The following is a 27,341-nucleotide window of genomic DNA, read 5'->3' as shown; positions in this document are numbered from 1 at the left end:
ACTTTTGCTGATGCAGGCAAGAATCCTGGACACTGACCCATTTGTGCTCTTGCTTTCCAAGTGCACAAGAGGTACAGTATTTGTAGCTGCAAGGCATAAGTGTTTTGAATTCTTTTTTATTTTTGACTGTCTGATTTGCATAGCATCCAGAGACAGGCTCTAATACAGCTGCTGCTCTAGACCCCTCCGTTGGCTCAGGGTCACACTCATTTTGCACCAGAACAACATACCGCCTTCTTGGGTCTCACCTTGAAGTCTCATGCAGCAGATAAGAGCTTTCACCTTGGACCTGCCCCTAGGTCTGCCTCACCTACACCTATGTAAGGTGTCAAAACCCAGGCTGGTTTGTTTGTGCTGCTGGCATGCAAGAAATATTAATGATATCCATACTCTTTTGGTGCACAATGTTCATCTACATTTTTCTTGTTACAGCTCCAGAGCATTGTTTTGCCATAGTCTGGCATTCTTCTTCTAAAATCATCTACATTTTTCATGTGAATCATATCTCGATGTTGATGACATTCCACGCTTCTCTCTTTGCCTCAGATTAAGACCAGTGTCTAAACACATTATGATCTGTTACATAGATCAGACTCAGGTGATATACCATTCTGACCAGCAATTAAGCCATTGAGGTTCTAGGGTGCTCTGTAAGGAACTGCAGAAGTAGCTCTTCTTACACTGAACTGTTGATGTAATTTCTGTTGCCTGACAACAACAAGATCACAGGTCATAGCTTTAAAGACCAAGCGATGGCACACTCTATTAAAAGAAATTGCAACCTATAGGTCCTCTTTCAGATCACAGATCATTTATGCTACACATTTTTTTGTCGGTATGCAACTGTTTTCTCATTTCATTTGCTGCCCATATGTGTTATAGAGACAGCACAGCACTTCTGAAACATGTCCTCTAGTTGTATCATTCATCAGCACTGGCATACTAACCCATGAGTTTGTAGCTACCACTCAAAATGAACAGAACATTAGGCGACTTCTGTAACCATGGTTCCCTAAAAAGACTCCTTAGGTCACATCGGATCCCTACAGTGGGATGTCTAAATGAAAAAGGGAGAACAGAACATAACTCGAGCACCAGCTCTGTTTACAGCCTCCTCAGGGAAAGGGTGGAAGCAAGGTGTCGATGTTCTGTCCCCTGGTAGCAGTGGTGACATCCTATTGTTCAGTGCCTTCTGTTGAGAAACATGGTTACAGGAGTAATTGTGCACATTCCAGGATGCAAACGTAATAGTTTGAGGTTTTTGAGGTTACTTTGAGGTTACAATAAAGAACAATGAATACTTTTGTTTCTTCTACACTCTTAAAGTGCTTTTAGTTGAAGATCAACATCTGTTGGAGGGAGTCCTTAAAGTTCTATAAGAGCTGAGTTATCATGAAAATTAAACTGCCATCATTTTGTTAAAGGACAGAAAACAAACCTTAAAAAGGTCTGTCAAACTATATACATGATGTTCTGATTTTAGTAATATCTAAAGCTGTTTAAAGAACTATTTAACAGTGTGTAATCACACCTCAAACATAACCTGGTGTTAATCTGTAAGAAGAAAAGGAAACAACGTGTGTTGTTGTTATGTTTTTTTCAGAGTGTAAAATCAGCTATCCTTAATTTTGTTTTCATAGTAACTCTGTGTATCTTGTCAGTGTCTTTGTGCTTCCCTATCTTTTATTTTGTGTTCTAGGTTTACAGTTTAATAGCAGTTTTAAATAAGAGTTACTTTGGATAAAGCCAAATATTAATCATGATGTTTCACTGGTTCAGTAGTTCTTGCCTGGGCACTCCAGTAAGTGTTCAGTGCTTTGACAGTTTAACTTCTTGCCCTCAGCACTACCTGAGTGTCACTGTAAATTAACAACATCCACTGGAAAGACTCAAGTGAGGTGAGGTCATGAGAGTGCAGAAAAGCAGGGTTAAAACTGACATGGGGAAATGTGGGTGAGAGGGATGAAGAAGAAGATCGGGTGTAAGGAGCAAAGACCTAACACAGCCACACTGACAAGTCAGTGTCTAAAAGATAATAGCTGCAAACAAGCAGACCTCACAGCCTGTCCAGATCCCTGAAAATCTCTGATCTCCAGTGGCAAACAAGCAAATGACCTGGTGATGTAGGCCATGGGTATTTTATCAAATTGTTTACAAATTTGTGTAATCACTTTAAATATTCTTCATCAGCATATCTTTTCCTTGCTCTTTTTGGCATGGACCAGTTTCTTTGTAATACTTATGCCTCAATGTCATTTGTAAATACTCCACTGATTTTCCTCCTTTATTGTTTTCTGTAATAATTTTTTCATCACTGTCAGTTTAGTTGCTCATGAGACACTTTTCACTGGCCTGTTCTCATTATTTCGTTTCTAGTAATATATGAAAAAGACAGATTTTACATAAAGATTTACTTCTCCATTTACATTGTATATTTTTGTCATTGCTACATTGAAATGAATACAACCTAAACATTGCACATCTTTGTATAATAATAGGAAATTGGAAGTATCATTGACTAGGGATGAAGATGTTTTTGTTTACAACATTTGACTATAAAGTCACAAAAATATGACATGTATGATTTAGATTTGTATGAAATGACAGATATAATGAGAACATCTGACAACTCTCAGAAGGGGACTTTAATTGGCTGCATGCAGCAACATGGAGCCAGTGAAGGGACAGGAGTAATGGAGAAACATAAGAAAATTGAGGGAAAGAAAAGACAAGAAGAGCAACAGAGCTCTGGATGTGCTGGAATCTGAGGGTGGTGTTGGCTGGGAGACCAGCCAAAAGGGAGTTACAATAATCTAGATAAGAAAATATCAGGGCCTGTAAATTCTGTGAATGTTGCCTTCAAGCAGAAAAACTAGAAACATGCCAGAGAAGAAATGTGTTGAGAGTAGAAAAGGGAGGGGTTAAAAGTGATGCTGAAGCTTTTGTTGCTACCATGCTTTGGTAGTTAAATTAATCTGTATTGGGAATCATTAAAGATCTAGCTCATACTACCAAATATCATATATTATTTTATTCTGAAAATAAACATTAAACAATTATATATAAAAATATCTACATCAGTTTAAAAAAAATGTATTTTTTTAAAAAAAGATTGTCAAACCTGTATTCTAATGTATGTACTCATAATTCTGTAAATATTTCAATATACTGTATTATTGTTTTAATGTTTTTTACAGTATATTTTAAGCATTAATAAGTGAGAATCACTTATGTGGTAATAAAAAAGTATGACTATAACAAAGAAAGAGAAAGGAAGAGCGGAGACAGAAAGAGAGAACAAGTTTAAAACAATAAGCCAACCAAGCCATCGAACCCTGTGAGATTAGTCCCAGTGAACTACTCTGATGAGACACTGTGCTGTCTTTAGTCAAGTGTAGGTATGTCTTACATTCAAGCTTAGATTTACATTAGTTGGTGAAAAACCCAAATGTGAGATCTGAAGAAAGCAGTAAGCTTTATGATGTTTATCGTTAATATTAACATATACAATGTATAATCTTATATTTTTAACGTTTAATATTGGGTATGTAAAGTATACAGTATGTTAAAATGAGGAATCTAACTATTATTTGTGAACCACAGAACAGTGAGAATGCGATAAATTCTCATGAATAATCAAGGGAGTTTTAACAACACTATCATCTTCTGGGCTGCACTCTAAGGCACTTTGTGATAACTTACTATATTACAATACATTAATATCACGGCAGCCTCCACTGACATTCACAGTACCAGTATTTAAAAAAAAAATCCCTTTAGGTGTCTGTTTCATCTAACTGTTCACCACCCCATCCTCAAACCCTTACATTTGTAATGATACCTCTTCGGTCTCAGGTTCTACCAGCTTCTACTGAGACAATTTTAAGAAAACAGTTTTGTGACATCATAGTTAACTCTGAATTATGGCTGTTTTTTTAGCATCAACTCAAGCACAAAAACAATCTTTGTCTCAACATGTTGTCAGAGAAAAGAGCGTCACAGACTAGCAATAAACTTAAAAATGTAACATTCTTACAGTTTAGATTATTGGCATTTCCATTTGAGGAAAAAAGCAAATTATACATTGTACAGCTATCAAACTCAATCAGTAAGCTTTCTTTTATTGTTTTTTTTCTTACACTATTAAAAATGCACCATGCTGCATTACAAAAAAAAAATACTCTTTCTGGATGACCTTAAATTCTGAAACATGTTTATCATTCAAAGCAACACTCTCTTTTCAGGTGCTTTCAGGTACTACAAAATTAATGTGACATAAATCATGCTGTATTTTTGTGTGCATGCCCCCAGTACCTGCTCAATAGAAAATTGTTCTCAGGAATATAGAGCAGTGACAAAAGCTCTTTAAAATCAGCACAGATGTTCTCAGACAGCATTTGAATGGCAGGGGAGACCAAGTTCAAAGATAAACATACCTTCCGTGGATCTTTGTTTAAATCATCCAAGTCAAGCAGAAAGATGTGATCTTTGGCACCCAGCAGAAGGCGCCCCTTTTCCTCATCCAAAAGAAGGGTCTGAAAGTGAACCCCTTTAGCCGAGCCCAGGAATGGAGTGCAACTGTTTGAGAACAGCAGGTCTGCATAAGGAAGAAGGGAAGCCATATAAATGCTGTGACTCATCATAGTCTTAATAAATACAGACACATCCCAAAGATCTCACACTTTAAACTCTGTAGTACTTGGTTCCATTTAAAATTACAAGCTTTTTCTTTAGTCATCACCAGTACTCTGAAACATAAAAGCTTTTAAAAGTTTATCAGTGATCCTAAGTGATTTGTTTCCCCAGAAGATTTCACAAAAGAGAGAGAGCAAGAAAAACAGATAATAAAGATTTATGGATTTACTTTGGTAACATTAATTTGAAATACTACACATTAACAAAAACTTCACTCCCACTGTCATTCGTTTACTGAAAGTATATACATTTACAACAGATGGTTGAAAAATATTTTTAAGCTTCCCAGAAAATAAAATTAATTATAAATTTATTGTTTTTTAATGGATTTATGTACTTTGAGCAGCACTCATATTAACTGCTTTTCATTGCCTACAGGCCTATCTGTCAAAGAAAAGCTCAGATTATACAATGATCAATGTTCCAATCACAATAGATACAGCACAACTCTAAGTCTTGTGATACAGTGAATGGCTCATTTTCTTCTACACTGTGTTTCTCTGACAGAAAGAGAAATGTGTATCACTTTGCAAGATACCTTGTACCCTTCAAATTCAAACTTTCAGCATATTTTCATTAAGCAGAAACTAAACATTCAGTCAGTGTCCACAATCTTTGCATACACAATGACAAAATATGCATATAGACAATTAAAATTCAAACAGAAATCTAGACATTAAATCCCTGAAACCTTTAATGTACTGTAACTTTAAAAATGATTCAGGCCTATTACTTTGAAGATACCACCAGAAACTAAAATCCATTGTTTTCACAGATATCCTAAAATATTAAACACCATCTTTGCCATTTGTGAGTTTTGACGCTAGACTACCTGGAGAAATCGTAGTTTACGATGGGTGTAGTTGATGAGATACTACCTAGGTCATTTTTGGAATATCTGTTGTATTAAAATGTGTTCAGTTTAAATAAACACCTCTGTTTCTCTTTCACTTCACTCCAGTGGATAGACTGTCTTTCAAAAATGAACTTTCCTGTGATTGCTTTAGAACTGTAAACAAATAGATATAACCTCTTCAGCGGAGTCATGTTCCATTTAATGCTACATTTCTTTAACAAACATTTATAAAAACACAGAGTGGTGGCATTCAGAGTGAAAGGCTGTATGGAATGACAGCACTACAATTTGAGGGATGAGGATTTGAACAGAATATACATATTCAATATTTGCACATTCACATTTTCTTGTTTTACTGGTGAGAGATTAGCCATGCTGGTTCACTTCTAATCTGCTTTGTAAATAGGATGTATAAAGACTATAATGAAAGAAGACCAAAACTACTAGGTGAACTAGTTTTACCTCCTAGCTAACACTGTATTGACATTTGAAAAAAAGGCATGTTTTTTCAACTTATTCAACAAGTCCTACTCAATCCCAGCACAGAAGAAGCAGTACGTTCATTTCTACAAGATAAAATAATACTCTAGAATGTGTTTTGTATTAACCTTGAACAACAAGGTTTTTGTCTGAGTAAACTTTAAAGCTAGAGTAAAAAAATCCACATCTAGTTTGCAGGATATTTAATTTTGTCTATTTCAACATCCATTTTGTAAGCTTTATTAAACACACCTCAAGACATAAAAAGAAAATGTACATTTACATGTACATCAGAGAGACAGAGCCCATTAAAAACATAAGAACCAGGCCATAATGGTAATCATAAGCATTGCCTTTAACCAAAGATCCATTGAAATTTAAGGACAATACCAAAAAAAACTTTTTATATAAACTACATATGTGTGCATCTATAAGATGACAGTGTAAGAGATTTAGCCACACTGACATTCTTCGTCGGGGACAAATACCGTACTTGGATCAAAATCATTTTCATGAATTTGTGAAATCATTGTGATCGTTTTCAATTTAAAAATGTTATAATTCAGTACGTTTTTCAACATTCGTGACTTGTAATGCAAATTGATACATGATCCATGCCTTAATAACAGTTTTCAGTCTTTTTTGCTTTAGTGATACAGTGTTTTCTGGTGTATTTCCATATATTGCAATAAGATTATATACTCTGCAGTCTTTTTACACTACCAATAAAAGAAAACTATCTGAAGTAAAGAACTCTGACGTAACTTTACACCCCTTGACAATTTTCTAAGGATAAAACTGCAAAACGCATGAAACCCAGAAGGCACTATGTTTGGACAGCAATCTCATTTATTGCATCTCTTGCAGAAAGTTTTCTATCGCTTACATTGGTGGAACAGGAAAAAAGGCTCATTTCAGGGAACATATCAGTGCAGTGAGGAATGAAGATCAAAGACCAAGCCAAGACAACAGTTCCCCATTTTACCCTTCACAGTCACAATCACTCTGACCTTTCTGTCTGTCCTTTCATAGATATTCAGACTTCTACTCCAGAACAAGATTAGAAGCTAAAATGTCCATAAAATAAGCTCTAATTCCACATTTCACATAGAATGTGTATCCCAATTGTCCATCTTCTTATAATCCCTTTGTCAATTTCCTTCTCATTAGTGCATTCTCATTTTTCAGTTCATTGCTGGTTTTATTGGTCCACACACTTGAAGAAGGTTCCACAACCAGAACTTGTTTTTTTGTTGTTTCTACTTTTCTTATTGAATTAGCCTCTATTCGTTGGTTATCATACATATCAAATAACTGAGCAGACCCTAAGTGGTTTAAAAGAGCAAATTCTATACAAGGAAACATTGTTGTCTTAAAATTAGAAACTTATGAAAAGCTTAAGAAAGGAAATAGTATATAGAACTTAACTGAGAAAAAAGTTGTTTTAGTGCAATTTCTACAAAAACTAATACATAAGGTTGTGTTTATGTCACTGGTTCAAAACCTGCCCTTTAAATGTTAGTCATTTTAGAGATAAGGAGTTTTTAATGTACAGAAATGGCATATTTTTTAGACACAATTGCCGTGGCTTGTTTTCAGAGACTTCATTGGATTAGAACTTGAACGACTCATTATTATTTTATTGCACCGAGTGAAGAACAAGTGTCCAAATTATTGTTTCTAGGTCTATTTACAAACATGATTTATGTTGGGGTTTTTAAACTTCTTTAGTTGGTTTGCTGTGTATTTTAAAACAGGAAATTAGCAATAAAGGTTATGTGATTTATTTCTGTCGACTTTAGAAAAGTGCACCTTTACCTCCTTTTGCAAACACCATTCAGATACACAATTTCTGTGACTACAGACAGAAGTACTGTACTGTTTCTTCTCTGGATGTAGTACACAGGGGCTATAACAATACTGAAATGAATGCATTTTTGCAGCTAAATTGAATAGTGAGTCAATCATAGTTTTCTCATTCAAAATTATTATCTATTTAAATTTATTGCTGTTCACTTTAGAAAAGTATAGTTATACCTCCTTTCACTAACACCATTAAAAATGAAAGCTTTCATGTGAATACTGACAAAAGTCATTTCTTCTTTGCACATATGGTGCAATGAAATTGCAAGGGATTTAGTTAGAACTATTACACAACTAGTTTCTCAAAACACTTCCACAATAACTTTATGAACAGTTCTTTCACACCCCACCATCATCACAAAAATGTTTAATGTTGGGTATCTATAGCATAGCAAATAGTTATAGTCTCCTTCCCATCTTGTCAATCCTGTTACACAAGCAGCATGAGTACATGCATTGTGCTGTTGGAATGTTGTGAACTCACAGGAAGGGCAACAAGTGAAGCCTCAGGTCTTGATCAATGTAGCCCTGAGCTGTCACATCACCATAAATCAAGTGAAATCCTGCAGTGAATAGACACTCATTTTTAGACCATCACAATTAGAGCTCCCCATTTATTGGTCTTTTGAACAAAACAACTATCATATTGTTCTGCACTACACTCTCTGAAGACCATCAGGGTGGTCTACACAAATCCTTATTCACTGCTTAAGAGGACTTGACTTCACTGCTGAGGTTCACCCCAGATAACTTTGTGTAGCCTCCAGCATTCAAATAGCACAAAGGCATTATTCTCTGTGTTTTTCTTTCTTGATTTTCACTAAGCATGACATAAAAGAGTTGAAATTGCTTTCATTTATGCCTAAATCACTGTGATTTAAAGTGCATCTCTATCAGCAATGAATGATCATCCATCCATTTTCTAACTGCAATAAAGAATTTTAGGGGAACTGGAGCCTGTCCTGGCAAGCAAAGCCAACATAGGGTACCAGTACATCACCGCACGCCAATACATTTTTCTAAGAAGCCAGTTAACCTATCAGTAGGTCTTTGGACTATGGGAGAAAACCAGAGCTCCTTCCAGAAACCCACATTAACACAGGGAGAACTCCAAGCAGATGGTACCCCATTCATACATACTTAGAGTGGTACACTGTATATATATTGTATAATACAAACCAGGATACTGATTGAATAATGGTGTTTATTTAACAGAAGTTTGTAAGGGGGTCATATTCTAACACTGCACTTCCACTCCCATGGGATTCTGACATCTTATACTCAATATTACTCAATATTCACCTTGTATAAGCTAGGGGTGGAGTGGAAAAACCAACTCTGCTCCTATCTTGCAGTATGCTCTTTTCTTTCTGTTCTCTTGATATCGTCAATCCTCCCCAGATCTCCAAACAGCCAAGGATGTTTCATATTCATTTTCCTTCCCCCATTTCTCTGTTCTCTTAGCTCCACTCACTCCACTCGTTCCCCTTAATTTTCTCTTCGTTTTTGGTCTGGTGTCAAAGTCACTGTGCCTACAACTCTAGTTTATATAGTTTTGTCTCTTTCCTATTCCTAAATCCTACTTTTCGCTATCCATATAGAAGTCACCCCTACCCCAGGCCTTGACCCTCCCTCCATTCCAGTGTGTGAGAGCACCAGGTGCAGATTCATGCAGCCGAAGAAACTCACTATTAGCTCAGTGTTCGAGATCTACACGATTGTTTTGGGGATCCTTTTGGGTGGTTGTGACAGAGCGGATCTTTGGGCAGAGTTGTCATTTAATCAGCCAGGTGAGTTAATGCTAAAGTACACTATATCTTTATATTCGTTAGCTTATTTTGTTATTATTAGAATTTGACCAAACTACTGAAATTGATTTTATTTAACAGGATGTCTAGGCAAATTCTAATGTTGCACTACAGCTTCAGTAAGAATAAAAACTTCCTGGCTGCATACAACTTGGTATACATCTTTCCTAGCAAGCCTCCATATGAGGACGTTTGCGACACTGCTGATCTTCAGCCAGCACTGGTGTTAACCCACCTGGCTGAGGAAATGACAAAGTACATTTCACTGTTATTGGAAATAGACTAAACTAGTTAGGGATTATTAAATATTTTTAACAGACATTTGTAGCATAGTCAAACTTTACGGGCAGAGGTGTTAACCATACAGAATGTCTCTAAGGATAGACCTGGTCCAGGTTCACCTTTTGATCAAAAGAGATATTTCAAACGCAAAAATTATAAAGTATGTTAAAATCTCAAAATAAAAGGATAAAGTTGTCTAATTAACCCAGCAGTTAGATTTATGTAATAATTCTGTGTTACATTACAATACTTGTAAGAAAATCCTGATTTAAAGAGTTGAGTTCTAGAGTTGTTGAAAACACCGCACAGACAGTTTTATGGAACACGGCACATTGATTAATCACTTCAGAAAAACCTCTATTCCATTTAGAATTATTTTCCAAAAGCAACATTTCCAAAAGCAGATGTCTTTTTATTATTATTTTCAAAACATTTATACACAAGAAATGGATATGAACCTCTAATGACCTTCAGCTGGTCAAAGACAATAGTTGGGTTTCCAATGAATTCTTTTTCCCACAGTGAAGTAGGTTAAAATAAACCATGTAATATCAAATATATAGAAAAGTACTGCTAAATTGCACATAACTGATTTGCCATTTATCATTTCATTTGCTCTTGGTGCCTTTTCTAAATTAGCCAGCAACATTTGGAAAGGAAAAGGTGCCATATTCAACAACTGATCTGCTTGCTCAATTATTTCCATCATGTTCATGTAATTATTTCAATATTTTCAAAGAACAGCAACTTTCGATGGTGATATCACATTGAACTATTGTATTATTGAGCATTCTATACAGCACGTTGTGCATGACATGTTGCAGACAGACCCTAGCAATAATTTATTATCTAAATTCACTGTAAGTGTATTTTACTGGTCCAATGAGTATATTTTACTTGGTGACAAACTAACTGATAAAACATCCATTAATGAAACTCAAGCATCTTACATACAGTATACATACAGTACACACTGAAACTAAATGAATACTCTGGACTGATGAATTTCAGAACAAGTGGAGATTAATTACATGCTGAAAAGTAAAAAGAAACAAGAAAAAACATTTTAGCCTTCTTCAGATGGAAAAACCACCACTTCACTCTCCAATTTGACTGATTGCATTTCACTTTTTGGTTTTATAGTTATATTCAGAGTATAATTTAACATTCAAGCAGTTTGAAGAGCACAGCAATTTCTCCACTCAATGAAGCATATTGTTTTATTGTTTTAGAAATTATTTTTTGCAAACTCATCTTGGAAACATTAATTAAAAAAAACTAAAAATACAGCTTGTAAGGATCATTGGTTTTTAAAGTCTGCTAACTATCATGCTAACACACATAAATAGCATGATGAAGTGTCTTTGCTGATTCTATTTTATGATGATGACTAATACAATTTTTCTTTTACAATACTAATCACAAAATATTTCGACGATTAAAACAGATTGTGTTTCTTTTAAAAAACAGTGTATTGCACTCAATTTATTTTCTTAATTAACAGAATGCACATGAATTTAAACTGAAACTGTTAGCTTTTTTTGCTCATTAGTAAAACTGAATTATCACCATGGGAAAATTTTGTATATTTGGTCAACTTGAAGAACTGAAATACAATAGACAAAGTAATGAACCAAAAAAGCATTCTCATAACCAGGCTCAAAACCAGAAATCTGACAAACTAATGACATTGTATTTTTTCTCTAATATTAATCATAGACCTCTTGAAAAACTACATTGGTAATCCAGCGGAAGGCCAACAATTCTCTTGAAACAAGCACTATGAGACAATCTTTACCTCTAAAACTATACTGTGAATTGTTATTACACAAAAGAATGTCAGTTCCAAAAGACCAGCAAACAAAATTCAGTATTTGGCCTAGGATTAAATTATAGAACCCAAGACAGACAAAGACCAGAAACACTAGGCACACAGTGTTTCTGGTGTAAATCAGACAGTTTTTTTTTTCCACAAAGGAAAGATGTTTACAGATTGCTGAACACAGACCTGGAAGCACCATTCTGTACAACAAGGACATGAATACACTAGAGACAGATATGATGGTAGTAGTACTATATATTTGTGCAGTTCTTAAGACAGAGCTGTTGACGTGAATGATACAGCTCTACCTCAACAGCTCAGAATGGTCATCATTCCACTTCAATGACAGCACTGTATGCAATTGATGAAGATACAAAATTGTTATGACCACTCTATTTTAAAATTATTTACAATAACTGTATAGCAAATAATTTCTGAAATAAATATTGTATTTTATTACCCTGTATGGGATATTCAGTGGAAGCAGACTAATAAACACAATAAAGGGACATATACATTTTAAAACCAGAACCTCATATATATATAAAAAAATATGTTCAATATTTTTCAATGTTACTATTGACTGTCATAAGACATGTCATAATGACTGACATTTAGATGGAAGGTTACACCTGAGTACAATATGACCGTGACAAGTATCTGTATGTCTAATCTAGAATATCTTTTTTCTATACTACTCTCTTTCATATGTTCTTGTCTTATCTTTCATACATGATTTTAAAATAAAATTAAAATTCCTGTTCCAGTTAAAGTGCACTCTATATGTGTGGTTCCATATTTCAGAAACAAATTATAATACAGTATGTCAATAAATTCATATAAATACCACCACCTGGAGAAGCTTTTCTACCTTTACTGCAAACCAGTGAAGAACACTGGTGAATCATGCCCAATTTCGGCCCTCAGATACTCTGTTAAGGTAACTTTATCATGGACAAATGCAAGTAAAATTACTGGGAAGAGGATTTTGAAAAGAAAATATTTTGCCCCACAGCAAGAAGGAACATACAGCAATCTAGCAGATGAAAAATTGTTCATTACCACAGAAAACACTGAATAATTTTGTTTTCAAATTACCTCCTATATAATACCTTACTTAAGGAATGCATTGTGTTTTCAACTTGTCATCACTCCCATTAATAACAAAGGTACATGCAGCAGTGAAAACTGACAGGAGAGAAAGTGATTTACCCTGCCATTGAAGTTGCTCTCTCCAGGGAGCCATTGCTACTGAATCTGAAGTTAAATGTGGCTAAATAAAAGCTGCTTAAATATTATATTTGCATGCAACATCCGGGAGGAAACAAAAAATAATTCTCAATAAAACATGTGTTTTTCATAACTACCGTGGCCAAAGTGTTTTTTTTTGTCAAAGCACTCACATAATAATATATGCACTTACAATATAATTTATGTGAAAACATAGTGCAGAATAAAAAGAAGTTGTAGAACATTATTAAAAGTATTGCACTGTTATGCAACAGGAAAGGATACATTTTGCATGGTTTAAAAATGTATTTATTGTTTCTAACCTGTTTTAGTTAAGAAACTATTTTTAAGAATCTCTGTATTAGGAGGTTTACTGATTTCCATATGCATAGTAGATAGCACTGAGCACTCTTGGTAGATATCTCAGTTTCCTAAACTAATATCCTAAGGACAAAATAAATAAAAACAAGAGTAATTAAATATTAAAATGTAGTGTGGTTAACCGAAAACAAAATTACTAATACTTTTTTGGAAATAATTTCAGATATTTCAGTCGTTTTCAAGAAATACTCAGCACCTGCTGTAGTTACAGAATCTCTTGCATTTCCAACTGTAGAATAAGTTAACAATTTAGCACAATGCTATACAATACACAGCAGTTATAAAAGAGTCAGCTGCTCATAAAACCTGAATTGGAAGTCAAGTGCTACATGACAGGATTAGTGCTCCTTTTATTCTCTAGTTGACATTTTTAATATGGCTAACAAACTGAAAAATTAAAAAAGTAACATAAAATCCTCTGCTTTCCTCATGTTTCCCTGAACTCAGAAGATGCTAAGAAAAGATTGGTCAAATTCTGCAACTCCTATTCACAACATCTGTTAGTTCCATTGACTAACTTTATCACTTGTTTTCAATAATGTAGTATGCTCAAAAAATCTAAAATCATCCAGACATCAGAGATTTTCTGAGGTATGATTTAAATATTCAAACAAGCCTTCCCATTTGCAAAAGGAATTCGTTTTCTTCCAAGGTTTCATACGTATTTTTAAAATAAAATGAAAATGCCTGTTCCAGTTAAAGTGCAGTAAATAAGTGGTTCCTTATTTCAGAAACAAGTGATATCTTAATACGCCATTAAATTGATACAAATGTTTGTTAATTTTCTAAGAAAGCTGTATTACTTGCATTCTGGTTATTGGCACATAGGCAAGTAAGAAAAAACATTGTTTATATGATGGGAAAAATACAATGCATTTGCAAAATCACCGTAATTAAAAAAAACACATAAAAAACAGAGTTTTCTACTGTATTTGAAAATGTATAATTTCCACAAACGAGACAGTTTAGTTCCTGATGGGATTTTTTTAAATTTAGGCAAAATAAATAAAAAAGTACACACAACACAAACAAGTCAATAAAGTAAGGTTATACAGTGTTTTAAGTATTCACTTTTTCCAGGGAGCATATTCCCTTTGGTATCTCTGTTACACCATCCGTTCAAATTGCTCAGTTTAGATTCCATTTGCCCAATTAACCAGAAACGCAGTTCAAGTTCTGCAGTATCAGATGTTTGAGTAACAAACTACTGTAGGTGTGGGATGAGCCACAATTATTGTTTTATTGCAGAAATTTTAGGTAAAACAGCTTTCTTGTTCCCTATGTACTCTTGGAATAAACCTATTTTGATTACATTTTAAATGTTTATTTAACCACCAATACAAGTGGAGCAAAACAACATGTTTAAAGGAAAATACACACATAAGACATGGATGTGCAGTAAAGTAGGGTTAAAACAAAATCTGCATTTTAGATGACAATTGCCAATTGTTAATCTGTTTCTTCCCTAAAATTGATTATTGTCCACAGAAATTGAATTATTGAAAAGCAACCTCTTACCTTTGTAGCCAAGCTTGACTCTAGGAACCGTCTGCTTAACAGAATCTGTTTGAGGTAAGGTCAAAAGTAGCATCCCAAAGAGACACAAGAGATGAAATGAACAAAATTGTCTGCTTCTTTCAGCCACATCATGTGCCTCCGTTTCTGCATCCATGGTCTGCTTCTGTTACAATGCACTCAGGTACAGCACTGTTAATAAAGAAACAGATTTCAGGTTACATTTCACCCAAGCTTTGATTCTAAAAGAGAAGTAGAAGATGGGTACTCTTTGTTCCTATGATCCCAGCACTGTGGAGCAGGGGTTAGGGCTCTGTCCTTTTGACTGTTAAGTTGTGATTTCAAGGTACTTAATGCAGATAGCTGAATTGAAACTATACATATACCCATATGTGCTTTAGTGTATGTTGCTTTCAATAAAAAAGTGAGCCAAATAGGCTTTATAATAATACACAATAAGCACTTCCATGATTCAAGAGCATGTTATACTGTACAAAATTCTGATAAACCTCATCTCACTTCACTTGAAGGAAAACTATATAAACCATTTCAATAGCTGTGTTTAGTTTTGAAGTTTCTTTTTAGTTGTTTTATTTTCATTCTTTTTTAATTGTTCTCGTTTTTTTTTATTTCACAATTATATAATTGTTATAACCAAGAAGTGATTGTAGTCAGCAGCAACTGTGCAACACTGATAACTTTAAAACAAGAATTAACTATCTGTCACACGAAGGACCTAAAGGCTCTTTGAGAAAGTATTACTTAATGATGAAGTAGTAATCTGAAGTACAGTTTTTCAGGTATGTTCTGTGTTGAGATAATTCCTTTTAAGCAAAACCTTTCCATTACTAAAATAAATGACTTGACAACCGATTCACAAAGAAATCGAGTTATACATGCAGTTTACACACCAAATATATCATTGTATATTGTAAAAAATACACTACAAAATCAATGTAAGGGAACCAACTAGGTTCTAATCTGCTGCACAGTCACATACAAAGTATACATAATATTCTGAATAAAAAATCTGTAATTAAGAAAACTGCTTGTCTCAAGGTTACTGCAGAATGCATTTTGAGATTAGGCTCTAAACTAAGTTATTCTTAAGCAATACCATTCTAAACACATACATTACACACATTTATATTCAAATATTGAAACAAACATGTTAAATCATTCATATACTTATAAACCAAATAACAGTTTGAATAACAGGAAAATTTACATTTTATGCCAGACATTTTCACATGTAAGAATGATACTGCTGCATCTTCAGTGTTTAGAACTTTACTTCATCCACTTATTGATGTGCTGTATCACGTATATTTACATTTCACAGCTAAATGAATTAAGGTTCTGCGATAACAAACACCCAGAGCAGCACCCTGCTACCAGTGCTGGTCTTCTACTGATAAAAAAGACAGCTTGTTTATCAGAAACAAACTGTTATCTGTTTTTATATGGCAAAGACAAAATACCAAATAAAAATAGATTATATATCATATTTTCATGTAAAGGACAGCTGACCTAACAACAAAATGCAAACAGTATTGTTTGTTAAATTACCGAGTCAAGAAAGACAAAGTTATTTAAAACTGCTACAGTAGCATTTCACTACATTAGAACAAGTAATAGGTTTATTCCATGCTGAAAAAAAAGAAGAAAGAAAACACAACGTTTCGGCTGTGGAGCCTTCTTCAGGTGTTTAAGCAAAACCTTAAGCAAACGTTTAAGCTAAACTTTCACTATATAAGCCAAGTAGTAGCTAGTAGTGACAAGATTATATGCTTTTTGAGTCTAGTCAGAGAGAACAAGTTTCTACATTTTCATGCTGGAAAAGAGCAGTCTTTTTTCTTTCATTAAGGTCTTCTTCTATGTCACTTTTCCCAACAAATGTATTTGACACTGCTTAATTAACATTTTCCAATGGGACAGCTAATCAAGCTATGTTCAAGTCCAGACAAAATACTAAGGGTACATTTTCACCTGAGGTTACAGCAACTTTTTTTTCCAGAGCTTTTTGTTTGCTTTATTAGATGGTTCAAACTACTACACAAGGGAACATCCGTTTATCTTTAGTGTGTCTTACTGGGGATAAGAGGATGTAGAGCTACAAATGATTTTTGTTAGTAATTTTTTTTATCTAAAGAATGTAAACAAACAGTTCTACTCACTTTATATCTCTGACAACGGTGATAAGGGGATGAGTGTATAAGATATTCCCATGACCACCTACTGTATGTGCTGCTGAGAAAGTCAACATAAGTTTATTCAAAATTCTAATCACTACTTTTAAAGTTCCATGTTTCATTAAATTAGAAACAAGTTTTCTTAAGTGCCTTTCCAGAAGCACTTGGCAGTAATAAACACAATAAGTAATGATATACTTCCTAAAATATTTATTTTTTATAGATTATGTACAAATTTTTTTTTAAAACATCAGAACAGATAGGACAGATGGGGGAAACTGAGGTACTGTATAGCACTTCAGAAAGAGCAAACAAAAAACAACCTTAACCTAAAGTAATCACATGCTTTAGAATATAAATGATTCAAACATAAAAAAACACTGTAAAGGAATAGGCTTTGGAGTGTACTACTGTACAGGCCTAAAAATTCAAACATTATGTGTTAGGCAATATTATGTAATTACTGTATCAGGAAAAAGTATATACAAGTAAAAGTAGTTATTGTGGGAAATGTTAACTTTCCTCAAATGGCTTGTGATAAATCATCAGGGATTTCAGGAGCAAAAACTGAAATGGGATACATGGCTAATGATTGCTTCCTTGTTTAGTTCTTTTTTTTTGTGTGGAATGCCAAGTATAGGAAATGGCTGTATTGGTCAGGTTTCTCAGACTGCAATTAAGGAGACAACAGATGTTAATTATAGGTTGTCAGCAAAACTCTTTAGTCACAAACTAAAGGGACAATGCCCACTAATTGGATATGTACTTATGTTGCTGCCATTCATATAAAGGATAACAAAACTGAACCTAGTAATTTGAGACCAGTAAGTCTTACTGTACTTCTGTTACCTGTATATGTAAGGTTATAGAAATGAACCTAATCATAAGCAAAATAGCGGATCATCTGTAATAGGATAGGCAATAGGATTGATTCTATGGCAAAGTGCACAAGGATTTAAAAAAGTAAGGTTTTGCTTGAAATATTACTACTAATGGACATAAACAGAACAGATGATATTTTATATTTAGATTTTCAGATGTTTAGTAAAATTCCTCATAAAAGATTAATTCAGAAAATACAGCTGGTAGCCATTGATGGAAATGTATATGAACTGGTTAATATACAGGAAACTGTGAGTACAGATAAGGGGTGAATGTTCAAATTGAGGTGATGCAATTATCGGCAAACCGCAGAGATTGGTATTAAGACCCTGGCTTTTCCTGATTTATATCAATGGCCTAGATTCTGGAAAAGCTAACTAGTCAAGATTGCAGATTATACTAAATTAGGAGGATTAGACTAAGCTGCAGAGGAAATTAAAAAAGATTTAAACAAAATTCAAGACTGTGCAAACACCTGACAGGAGATTTAAATGTATTACTCGGCACATAGCAAAAGTAAACTACAGATACAAAAATTAGAAAGACTGAAGTTAAAGATGTGTCAACATATACACATCTTCTAGACAATGTGGGCAAGTAAATACAATGTTAGAGTTTAAAAACTTTAGAATTTAAATCAAAGGATATGATGTTAAAACTCTACATAGAAAGAGCTAGTTATAAATATTGACACTATATACTACAAATATTGAGTACTGTCGCTCTGGAAACAGTCCAAAGGGCAAACAGGTACAATCTCAAACTCAAATGAAGTGAATGTTTTAGTCTTGCACAGCAAACACGATGAGGGGACTAGATTCAAGTATTAAAAATCCTAAAAGACACTGAAAACGTTAACACTACGAATATCTTCAGAATCAACAGTGAAACAAACAAGGAGAGAAATGGAAACTAAGAAGAAGTGCTTTTGAAAGTGAATCAATGTTTTTTTTTAATTGAGAAGATCAGATGAGATCTTTATTTTTAGCACTAAAGAAGGTTCACCTAACACTTCAGGTGCTAAAACACTGAAATCCAAACTATTACAGTACAAATTATATAAATCAAATTCAAGGTGTAAGGCCTTGGTAGTCAGAAATTTAAAAGTGCATCTTAAATGGTTTTAGTTTCAGTAATGGTAGTACAACCCCTCAAAGATCCATTAACTATAAGTACAGTATGGTGGTACAGCTACCTAGTGGTGTCCTGGGATTAATTCCTGGGATCCTATCTGCATGGAGTTTGTCTGTTCACATGGGTTTTCACTAGGTGCTCTGTTTTCCTCCCATAGTCTGAAGACATACTAGTAGGTTAACTGGCGTCTGTGTAAATTGGTCCTGGTTTGAGTGTGTGCATACAGTATTTGTGTCTATGTGTCCCATGCACTTGGACTGATGTCCCATCCATGATGTATTCTGTCTTGCACTTTTTGCTAACCAGGACAGGCTCTGAATCACTGTAACCCTGTATTAGATAAACCAGTTAGCAAACAGATGGAATATTCACTTTTGAAAACATAATGGAAAAATAAAGGGACAGAAAATGGATGTTTTTGAACACAGCTACAAATTCCTTTGTGAAAAGTGGATTATGATTTTTTTTTTAAATAGAAACATATGCATACATCAGTAAGTCATGAGCAAGAACTCAAAAATGTCTTTTGATGTCCTGCAATAGGAAATGAAAGTTATATTTCTTCTAATTTCGCTTTTTTGTTGTCAGCTGCTATTCTCTTACATCTTTAGAAATAATTCCTTTGTGGAAAATTATTTTTTTGCCCAAATCAACAATCACTGGGGAAATTTTACAAACATTGTAAGGGACAATCAGCATGTTCCCTAACTCTAATTTCAATAACAGTCATAAAATTGACCAAAAGGTCTTCTTTGTACGCTTTAATTAATATTTTCTCAATGAAACAGGTATTCTGTTCAGGTCAATAGTGTTTTCAAGGTTCTCATTCATGACTACATTTGGTTTGTGTTTCCCTGAGATTATGTTTATTACATAATTCAGAATGTTATAATGAAGACAGCATGCACTCTTATATCTTAGTGAAATTATATCACAAAACAATACAGTGAGGCAAAAGAGGCTGCAAATATACTTGTAAGTTAATACAAATATACAACTTATTTATTATTTTCTTTTGTTGGTGAACGTACAGTAACAAGAATAACTCCAAGAGTGCCAACAGAAATAATAATAATATCCTATATCTGTCTAAAATATTCTTTAAAAACATTGATTTTGCTGAAGATAAAAGGGATAAAACCTTATTGTACAATTAGAATACAATAATGATAATACAGGATCCTAGAGATAAGACAATTGTCAAACATATAGCATATTTATTTCTATCATGCAAATTCTGCATAAAGGAAATTCCAGTGTAAAGAAGATACATATGATTTGTGAAACAGAGATAGAAAATACATTTTAGGAAAAATAGGCATTGTAATAGAATCATAACTTCATGCATCTAGTCACTACACAGATCAATACAAAAAGCACATGGGATGATTGGATATATGTCTATCTTATATATATCTTGTATATCAAACTAAGAAAATCAATCTGCACTACTGTACTATTACAAAAATTATTATAAACACTGTTCAAACACTATTATAAACATGATTCAGTACATGACATGTTAGTTTTTGTAAAGTATTGCTAAAGGGGTATCACAAAAAGATAATGGTCGATTTAGCAATTTCAGATACACAAAAGCATAATACAAGAGCAAATCTGTAAGCCTGCACCAATTCTAAAAAAACATTTTGAAAAAGAAAATTATTAACTCATGGAATGGATTCCACATTTTGATTAAGACTGGAATATTTTAATAGCAGAAAATAGTGAGTGTAGATGAGCTAAATTTTTATGCTTTCCCATGTTCTTATCTAAAAAAAGATGCATTCAGATAAAATCTGGATAATCTGTTCAGTAGAGTGATTGTGGCATGTTTGAATATTTTGGTTTTACATCAAAAGCCTAGGATTTTCATGTTTCTTTGTCCATGCGTCAACTGATTAACTCAATGACTAATTTCCTGGGAACTGATACTTACATCATGTGTCCAGTCTTCTTTCATATTGTCAAGTTTAGATTTACAAATATCCCTGTGTCCAAATTCTCTAAAAAACGTTATACTAATTTTTTCTATCTCCAGCTTTGCATATTCATCACAATGTCACTATAAACACCACAGTTTGAAAATAAATGTCTGTTTTTCGAGACCCACCTATAAAAAGATCAATCTGATATCGCCAAACCACTGAAGGTATCACAATGTCATTACATTTCTTGCTAAAGCAACAATGTGCTTGTTCAAAAAATATTAACAGAGTAGCAGAGCAGTGTTAGCTAGGGTAACATCTTCCCTCAAAGAAACTCTGAATTTTAAAGCTTCTAAAAGTTAGGAAATCAAATTTGAAAAAAAAAAGGAATATGTCTTCTTTACTGCCACCTTTGACCACACAGTTACTGTACTTGGCAAGGATGATGTCAGTACTTTCCTGTGCAGAAGCCATTATTGGCCATTTCCTGCAAAACAGACAGAATACACCTAGATTCCAGACCTTCTCAAAATAACATCTACACTACAAAAGTCAAAGATGGATGAGCGCATCCAAACATTAGTTAAGAGATTCAGGTGACTGGAAGAACTGCAATAGTAAAATTAATTTTAGCTTAAACGTGTGATGTTTTCATCTAGCTAAAGTTCGAATTGATCCAGGTGTTTCAGTCTCAGCATCTGAAAGCAGTATGATTTAAGAAGCAATAACTCAGCCTCTACCCACACTGACAGAAACATATTTATTTTATATAACCAAGTAAAAATACACTTAAGATCAGACTTTTGATCTTTTATAAGAGATTTGGTTTTGCACTAGACATCCTTTAATTTCATATATGAATTAATATGCACAAAGTAAAGCTTTACCAGTGGTAGAAACTTTTTTTTTATTTTCCGAGCTACTGTACATTAGTGTGTTGAGGTGTATGTGGATGGGGGGGAAGGGGGCTGTACTGTAGGTGGTGAACTATGACACTCATTGGAAGGAAGGTGCATCTTAAGCACGTGTCCCTAAAAGTTTGACCACAGCCTTAATACTCTGCCACAGCAGCATACTTTCATTTAAACCAGTGCTTAAAAAGAAAAAAAAAATATATTGTATAGAGAAACATTAATATTGAAATGACAATAATAAGGAAAACAGCAGAGATCACAAAGTAGTTGTAAGAACTAGTATTTACTTAGCAGGTTCTGTTATCCAGAACAAGGACTTGGGCTCTGAATTCAGATGAGTATAACAAGGAACAACAGAGTAGCACGACAAAAGCGAGGGAAAAAGAAAATGCCAGGCAAACTGCAAAATACTGCACGACTTAGAACAGACGGATAATTTTAGCAGGAAAGTCGGCCAAAAGGGATTTACATGTGGTTGGAAAAATATCAACTTGACTACTCTGGTTTACTCAAATGGAATCAACGTTTAATGGTATAATTATTACATGACATTTTTTAGGAAAAGCCATTCTATTGAGCTGTAATTACTTACCTGTTAAAGTCTGGAGCAATTCCAGAACTTTATTTTAGTTGAAATTCTTTGTAGTGAAAGGACCATTATTCAAAGGAATTTTTAGATTCTTTGTCAAAGCATGTCTGAAAATGTGGAATCCTAGCAAATTCTGAACATTAAAGGTGCATGAAACACATTTTGTTAAATCCATTTCTTATATCTACATATTTTCAAAACAAGTTGTTTTTAACATTTCCTTTTACTAAGCCTTGTTTTGACAACACAAATAGTTTAAAATCCTACACAATTATGTCTTTTGCATCAGCCAGAAATATACTTCACAGAACACGTATTAAAATGCACAGTTTACAAAGTTGGATGGATGTTTCTGAAGACAATGAATAAATCTGGGTTAAAAGTAAGGTTATTCAGGCACTGCAAAATGACAGAACAATCTAATTCATCCACTGTTCTTGAGTCTTTCATTCACTGAGCCAAATATCACTCCAAAACTTAAATTTACAATTTCTGTCATATAAATCAGATATTCTAGGAAAGGTTTAGCTAAAGGGTCTGCCTATCCATTCATGTGTTACAAATGAGCAAGTGAGAGACAAACACTTCGTGGTGCATGGCCTAGCCTAAACATTACATTTCACTTTATGCTGATTAAACTGTTAATTATTTCTGATATATCTAGTTCAAGCCTGAATATTTTAGATTAGATGGTTTTAAATTTATTACAGTCACTTTGTATACCTTGGAATTCCACTGATAGTAGCTAGTTGTACCTACAATATCTCTTTTCAGTCATATTCCTTTTTATGTATGTATTTAGCCATTAAACATTTCCCCCACTACTAGTAAATTCATCAGGAGAATGTACTTGACATTTTTATCAAAATCAAAGTAGATTTGATTGATGGCCTTTGTTAAAGGCCACGCTAAATAGTACAACCATCCGTTCATTTTATCACTGCTTCATCCAATTCAGGGTTGCAGGGGATTTGGAGCTAGAGGTCTGCTACACAACCCGAGCCAAACGGGGCCCGGTTTTTTCCACATACAACTTCGGGCTTGGGCCAGGTTCGGGTTTATTTTCTAATAAGTGAAAATGAATTATTATTTTATGTTTTAAATTTATTTTGTATCAGAAGAAATTCGTAACTCATTTTATGCACTCGTTTGCTTGCATTGTAAAACCGCGTCTTTGAGAATCCGTCTCCATGTGTGCCTTTGTGTCTACTCGCTCTGAGAGGAAAAGTACCAAAATGTACTGCCATATTTGTAACCCAAAACCGACCGATTTTGGGTTTGGGTCGGTTTCGGGTTACAAATATGACAGTACCATTTGGGCTCAGTCAGGTCAGGTCTCAGGTACAGGCCGGGTTTGGGCTTCAATTTCATGCCTGTGCAGACCTCTAGTTGGAGCCTATTCCAGCAAGCAATGGACACTAGGTAAAATATGTGTTGGACAATTTTCCCAGAAGCCAATTAACGTACCAGTATGAGCACCCGGTGGAAACCCACACAAAAAGATAATAAAAACTCCACACAGATAGCACCCCAATCTGGAATTGGACCCAGGGCCTCAGTGCCGTGAGGCAGCAATGCTAACTATTGTACCACTAAGCCACCCCACAAAGTACAACCTTTATTGTATATTTTCCTGTATTAATGCATTAAATTCTATGATACCACCAAAATATTTAAATCAGATTAACTTGTCATAACTGGTTTTATTTGGAGGGGCAGGCAGTCTAGGGAGTAGGCTGACAACTGTATAGCACCCCAAAGGTAATGGAGGCCTTGCAGTACTAAAGTCAAAATATTTTTTATTTTACTTAAGGTAAGGCTCTATGGGACTTTGGATCTTGCAGCTTCAGTTAATTAAACCAATGAGACTATAGGTTCTTCTGTTTTGTTCTTCTGCTGTCTGTTTTCGATTAGGCCTTATAGCAAACAAATTGAACATCTGAAAAACGTTAATCGTTTTCTTTACACTTCATGCAATAGAATTTCATAATCTCACTCCACACCAACTGTTTTCTTACTTATTCATTCTCAGCCTTTAATTTAAACTTTTTTGTAACTTTGTAAATGCATGTCTTTTACCGGTAGGTTTTACTGAAGCCAGAACATCTATCTTGTGTGGAGACTATATCCATTTATTCATTTGTAGATTTTCTAGTTATTGATCGGCGTAAAGCTAAATTGCAGGGACTTTTTTTTTTCCAATTTACACAAAATATGTTCCAGATAAGCTCCTTCCATTAATCTATAATCTTTTCTCTTAATGTTTTGATCTGTTGGTTTATATAGTATATAACAATTTTTAAAAAATCATTCATAAAACATGTTGCAGGATTAAAACAGCATTTCTTAACTGTGCAACATTATTTGTTCCCAGCCATGTTAACCATATTATAATAACACAAAATACAAAAGAACTCCACTAATTTTAATGATTGGATTACAAATAAAAGTCAGTGTACTTACAATAAACTTTCACAAGTCAGTAATAACAATATGAATAAAATATATTTGAAGATAATTGTACAGTGATTAGGGAGTTTTTCATTTCACTATCAAATGACAAAGGACACCTTACCAAGTATAACGCAGACCTCCCAGGCTCCTAATATTATTCCATTTACCTTAACCACAGTGAGCATTCTTTTTCTATATGAATTAATGCTAATGTCTGGAGATGCAAAGTGGATCCACATCAGAGAGTAAGCTTCAAAGGAATGAGTAAAGATTAATTCCACAATGAAAAGTAGAAAGAAAAAAATCATCAACGAGGAAACCAGATGAAGGCAAACCTATTACATTATGCTTTTATCCTTTCCTTCTGCTTTTCAGTGTGAAATTAATCTCCACTTCTTCCAGTGGAATGTCTCACATATTTCTTTTAAATATTATATAAAAGTGAAAACATTACAGTTTTCATTACATACAGGAGAGTACCCAGTCTTGGCACACTCTTACTCAAACACTGTCACACTTTTTGTTGAGTGTAAGTAGACAGCGCCATGCTATACAAACTAAAATACATCTCATTCAACAGCAAAGGGTCATCTGTCTCCACATTCACGTTTTGAATGTATTGTCCAGATGAGCAAGTGCCTTAGAAGTCTGCCAATTAGCCCAACCCTATCTTGCTAAGTAAGGGCAATATTGCTTCAGGTTGATTGGAAATGTTCCAAGACATCATATTTGTTTCCTACCTTTCCCTTTTGGTATCATGCTCATTTATTTTAATTCCATGATGAAATATAATTGCCACAGAAACCACGATAAAACTGATTGTACAGTACTATTAGGGCCAAGTCCAACAGTATTCATGAGGAATATTTTTACTTTTATATCATGATGGATTTGCTATGTTGGTAAAACAACTTAACCATCATGGCACTCAAAAAGGGTACCTTCAAATGTCTGTTAAGTTACGCCAAGAGTTTAATAAAAACACGTCTTTGGCTATAGGTCAGACTCCCTGAATTTTATAATTTTAGCCAAAACACCTTTGATTATTTTGATTCTAGAGCCATTCTCATTGGCAGTTCCCTTCTCATTCTGTGTGCTCAGCATTGTTCTGAGGACATAGAACACTATACAATGCAATTTGCAAAATTAAATCAAATACAACAATTCACACCCTTTTTATATAAGCAAGATACAAGGAACCCTTCTGTTCTATGTTCAACTTAGCCCTTACCATATTTAACATAAGAAATTCGCAATTACATTATAAAGCTTTTATATAATGAAGTATATACAGGTATATTTATTTAACTTGCTTTTAAAAATACATAGCACAAATTAACCTCACAATTTATTTTCTTCTGTCATTTTGAAAAAAAAGTAATTGGAATTTTGCCCATTAACTAAAAAACAACATTCCAAGGTCTAAGAATTTGACTGAAAAAAATATTTTAATCCTTTCAGTCTTTGAAGACAATCATAAGTAAACCTGAAATATGTTCTGAACCCAAAAACACTATTACACAGAAACATGCAGGCACAAAAGCGAAAGCCTCTTTAGGGTTTTGCATTCAATTAGAATAAAACAATGAAAGTTTGGGTGTGAAAAATGTATAGGGAAAGTCTATAAAACATGTATACTGTCAAGTAGCCGTAAACATGCCAAAAAAAAAACAGGAATAGAGCTTGTTTCACTATGCTTAAAAGAAATGAATACTTAACTTTATGTACATACTGTATATGTCATTGCCCTTTATGCATTTAACATTTAAATCTAATTCCAAACTTTTTCTACATAGGACTATTATTTACTTGTTTCCAATGAAAATAGGTACCAAACTGACCAACCAACATGCCATGTGATTCTAAGTGATCTTTACTATTACTAAAATGAACCATCCTTGTAGTGTTGTCAAGGAATATGTAATGAGAATACAATAATCCTATCTCCTTGCACAGCCACTTCAAAATTCATTAGACTTCTATATTAAACTGGTATACTGTTGAATTTGTTGATATCATCACATTCTATTATTGCTCAAAACCAGAAGGTGATTCAGATTCAGAAAGAACTCAACTCAATAAACATTCATCACTTAAGCATTCACAGACATGTCCGATTTTGAAGCTTCTTCAAATATGTTATACAGTATCTAAATGTCTCATTAATGTGTGCCTTTTTGTAAAATCAGATGCATTGGTACTGTAACAGCAGTCATTACAAATACTGGTTGAAACATCAGTGATGTTTCTCCACCATGAACAATAACTGAGATAAGAGACCCAAAATGTGATCTTCCAGATATCTCATGAGGTCAT

The 27,341-nt window shown here is 34.0% G+C and overlaps 1 protein-coding gene across 2 annotated transcripts in view; it reads right to left on the bottom strand.

Annotated features, from left to right (window-relative positions):
• sema3d (sema domain, immunoglobulin domain (Ig), short basic domain, secreted, (semaphorin) 3D) overlaps positions 1 to 27,341 on the bottom strand; it is a 193,395-nt gene that overhangs the window by 41,064 nt on the left and 124,990 nt on the right. For both annotated transcript variants that reach the window (XM_015352729.2, XM_006633618.3), the window contains exons 2-3: positions 14,936 to 15,124; positions 4,437 to 4,597 (exon numbers count right to left, since the gene is read on the bottom strand). In XM_015352729.2, the coding sequence (XP_015208215.2) occupies positions 4,437 to 4,597; positions 14,936 to 15,089 (315 nt within the window). In that variant the 5' untranslated portion in view covers positions 15,090 to 15,124. The remainder of the gene's footprint in view (positions 1 to 4,436; positions 4,598 to 14,935; positions 15,125 to 27,341) is intronic.

This window comes from Lepisosteus oculatus, chromosome 7, assembly GCF_040954835.1.
Source record: "Lepisosteus oculatus isolate fLepOcu1 chromosome 7, fLepOcu1.hap2, whole genome shotgun sequence".
Classification (NCBI taxonomy): Eukaryota; Metazoa; Chordata; class Actinopteri; order Semionotiformes; family Lepisosteidae; genus Lepisosteus; species Lepisosteus oculatus.
This window is presented reverse-complemented; position numbering and strand designations above follow the sequence as displayed.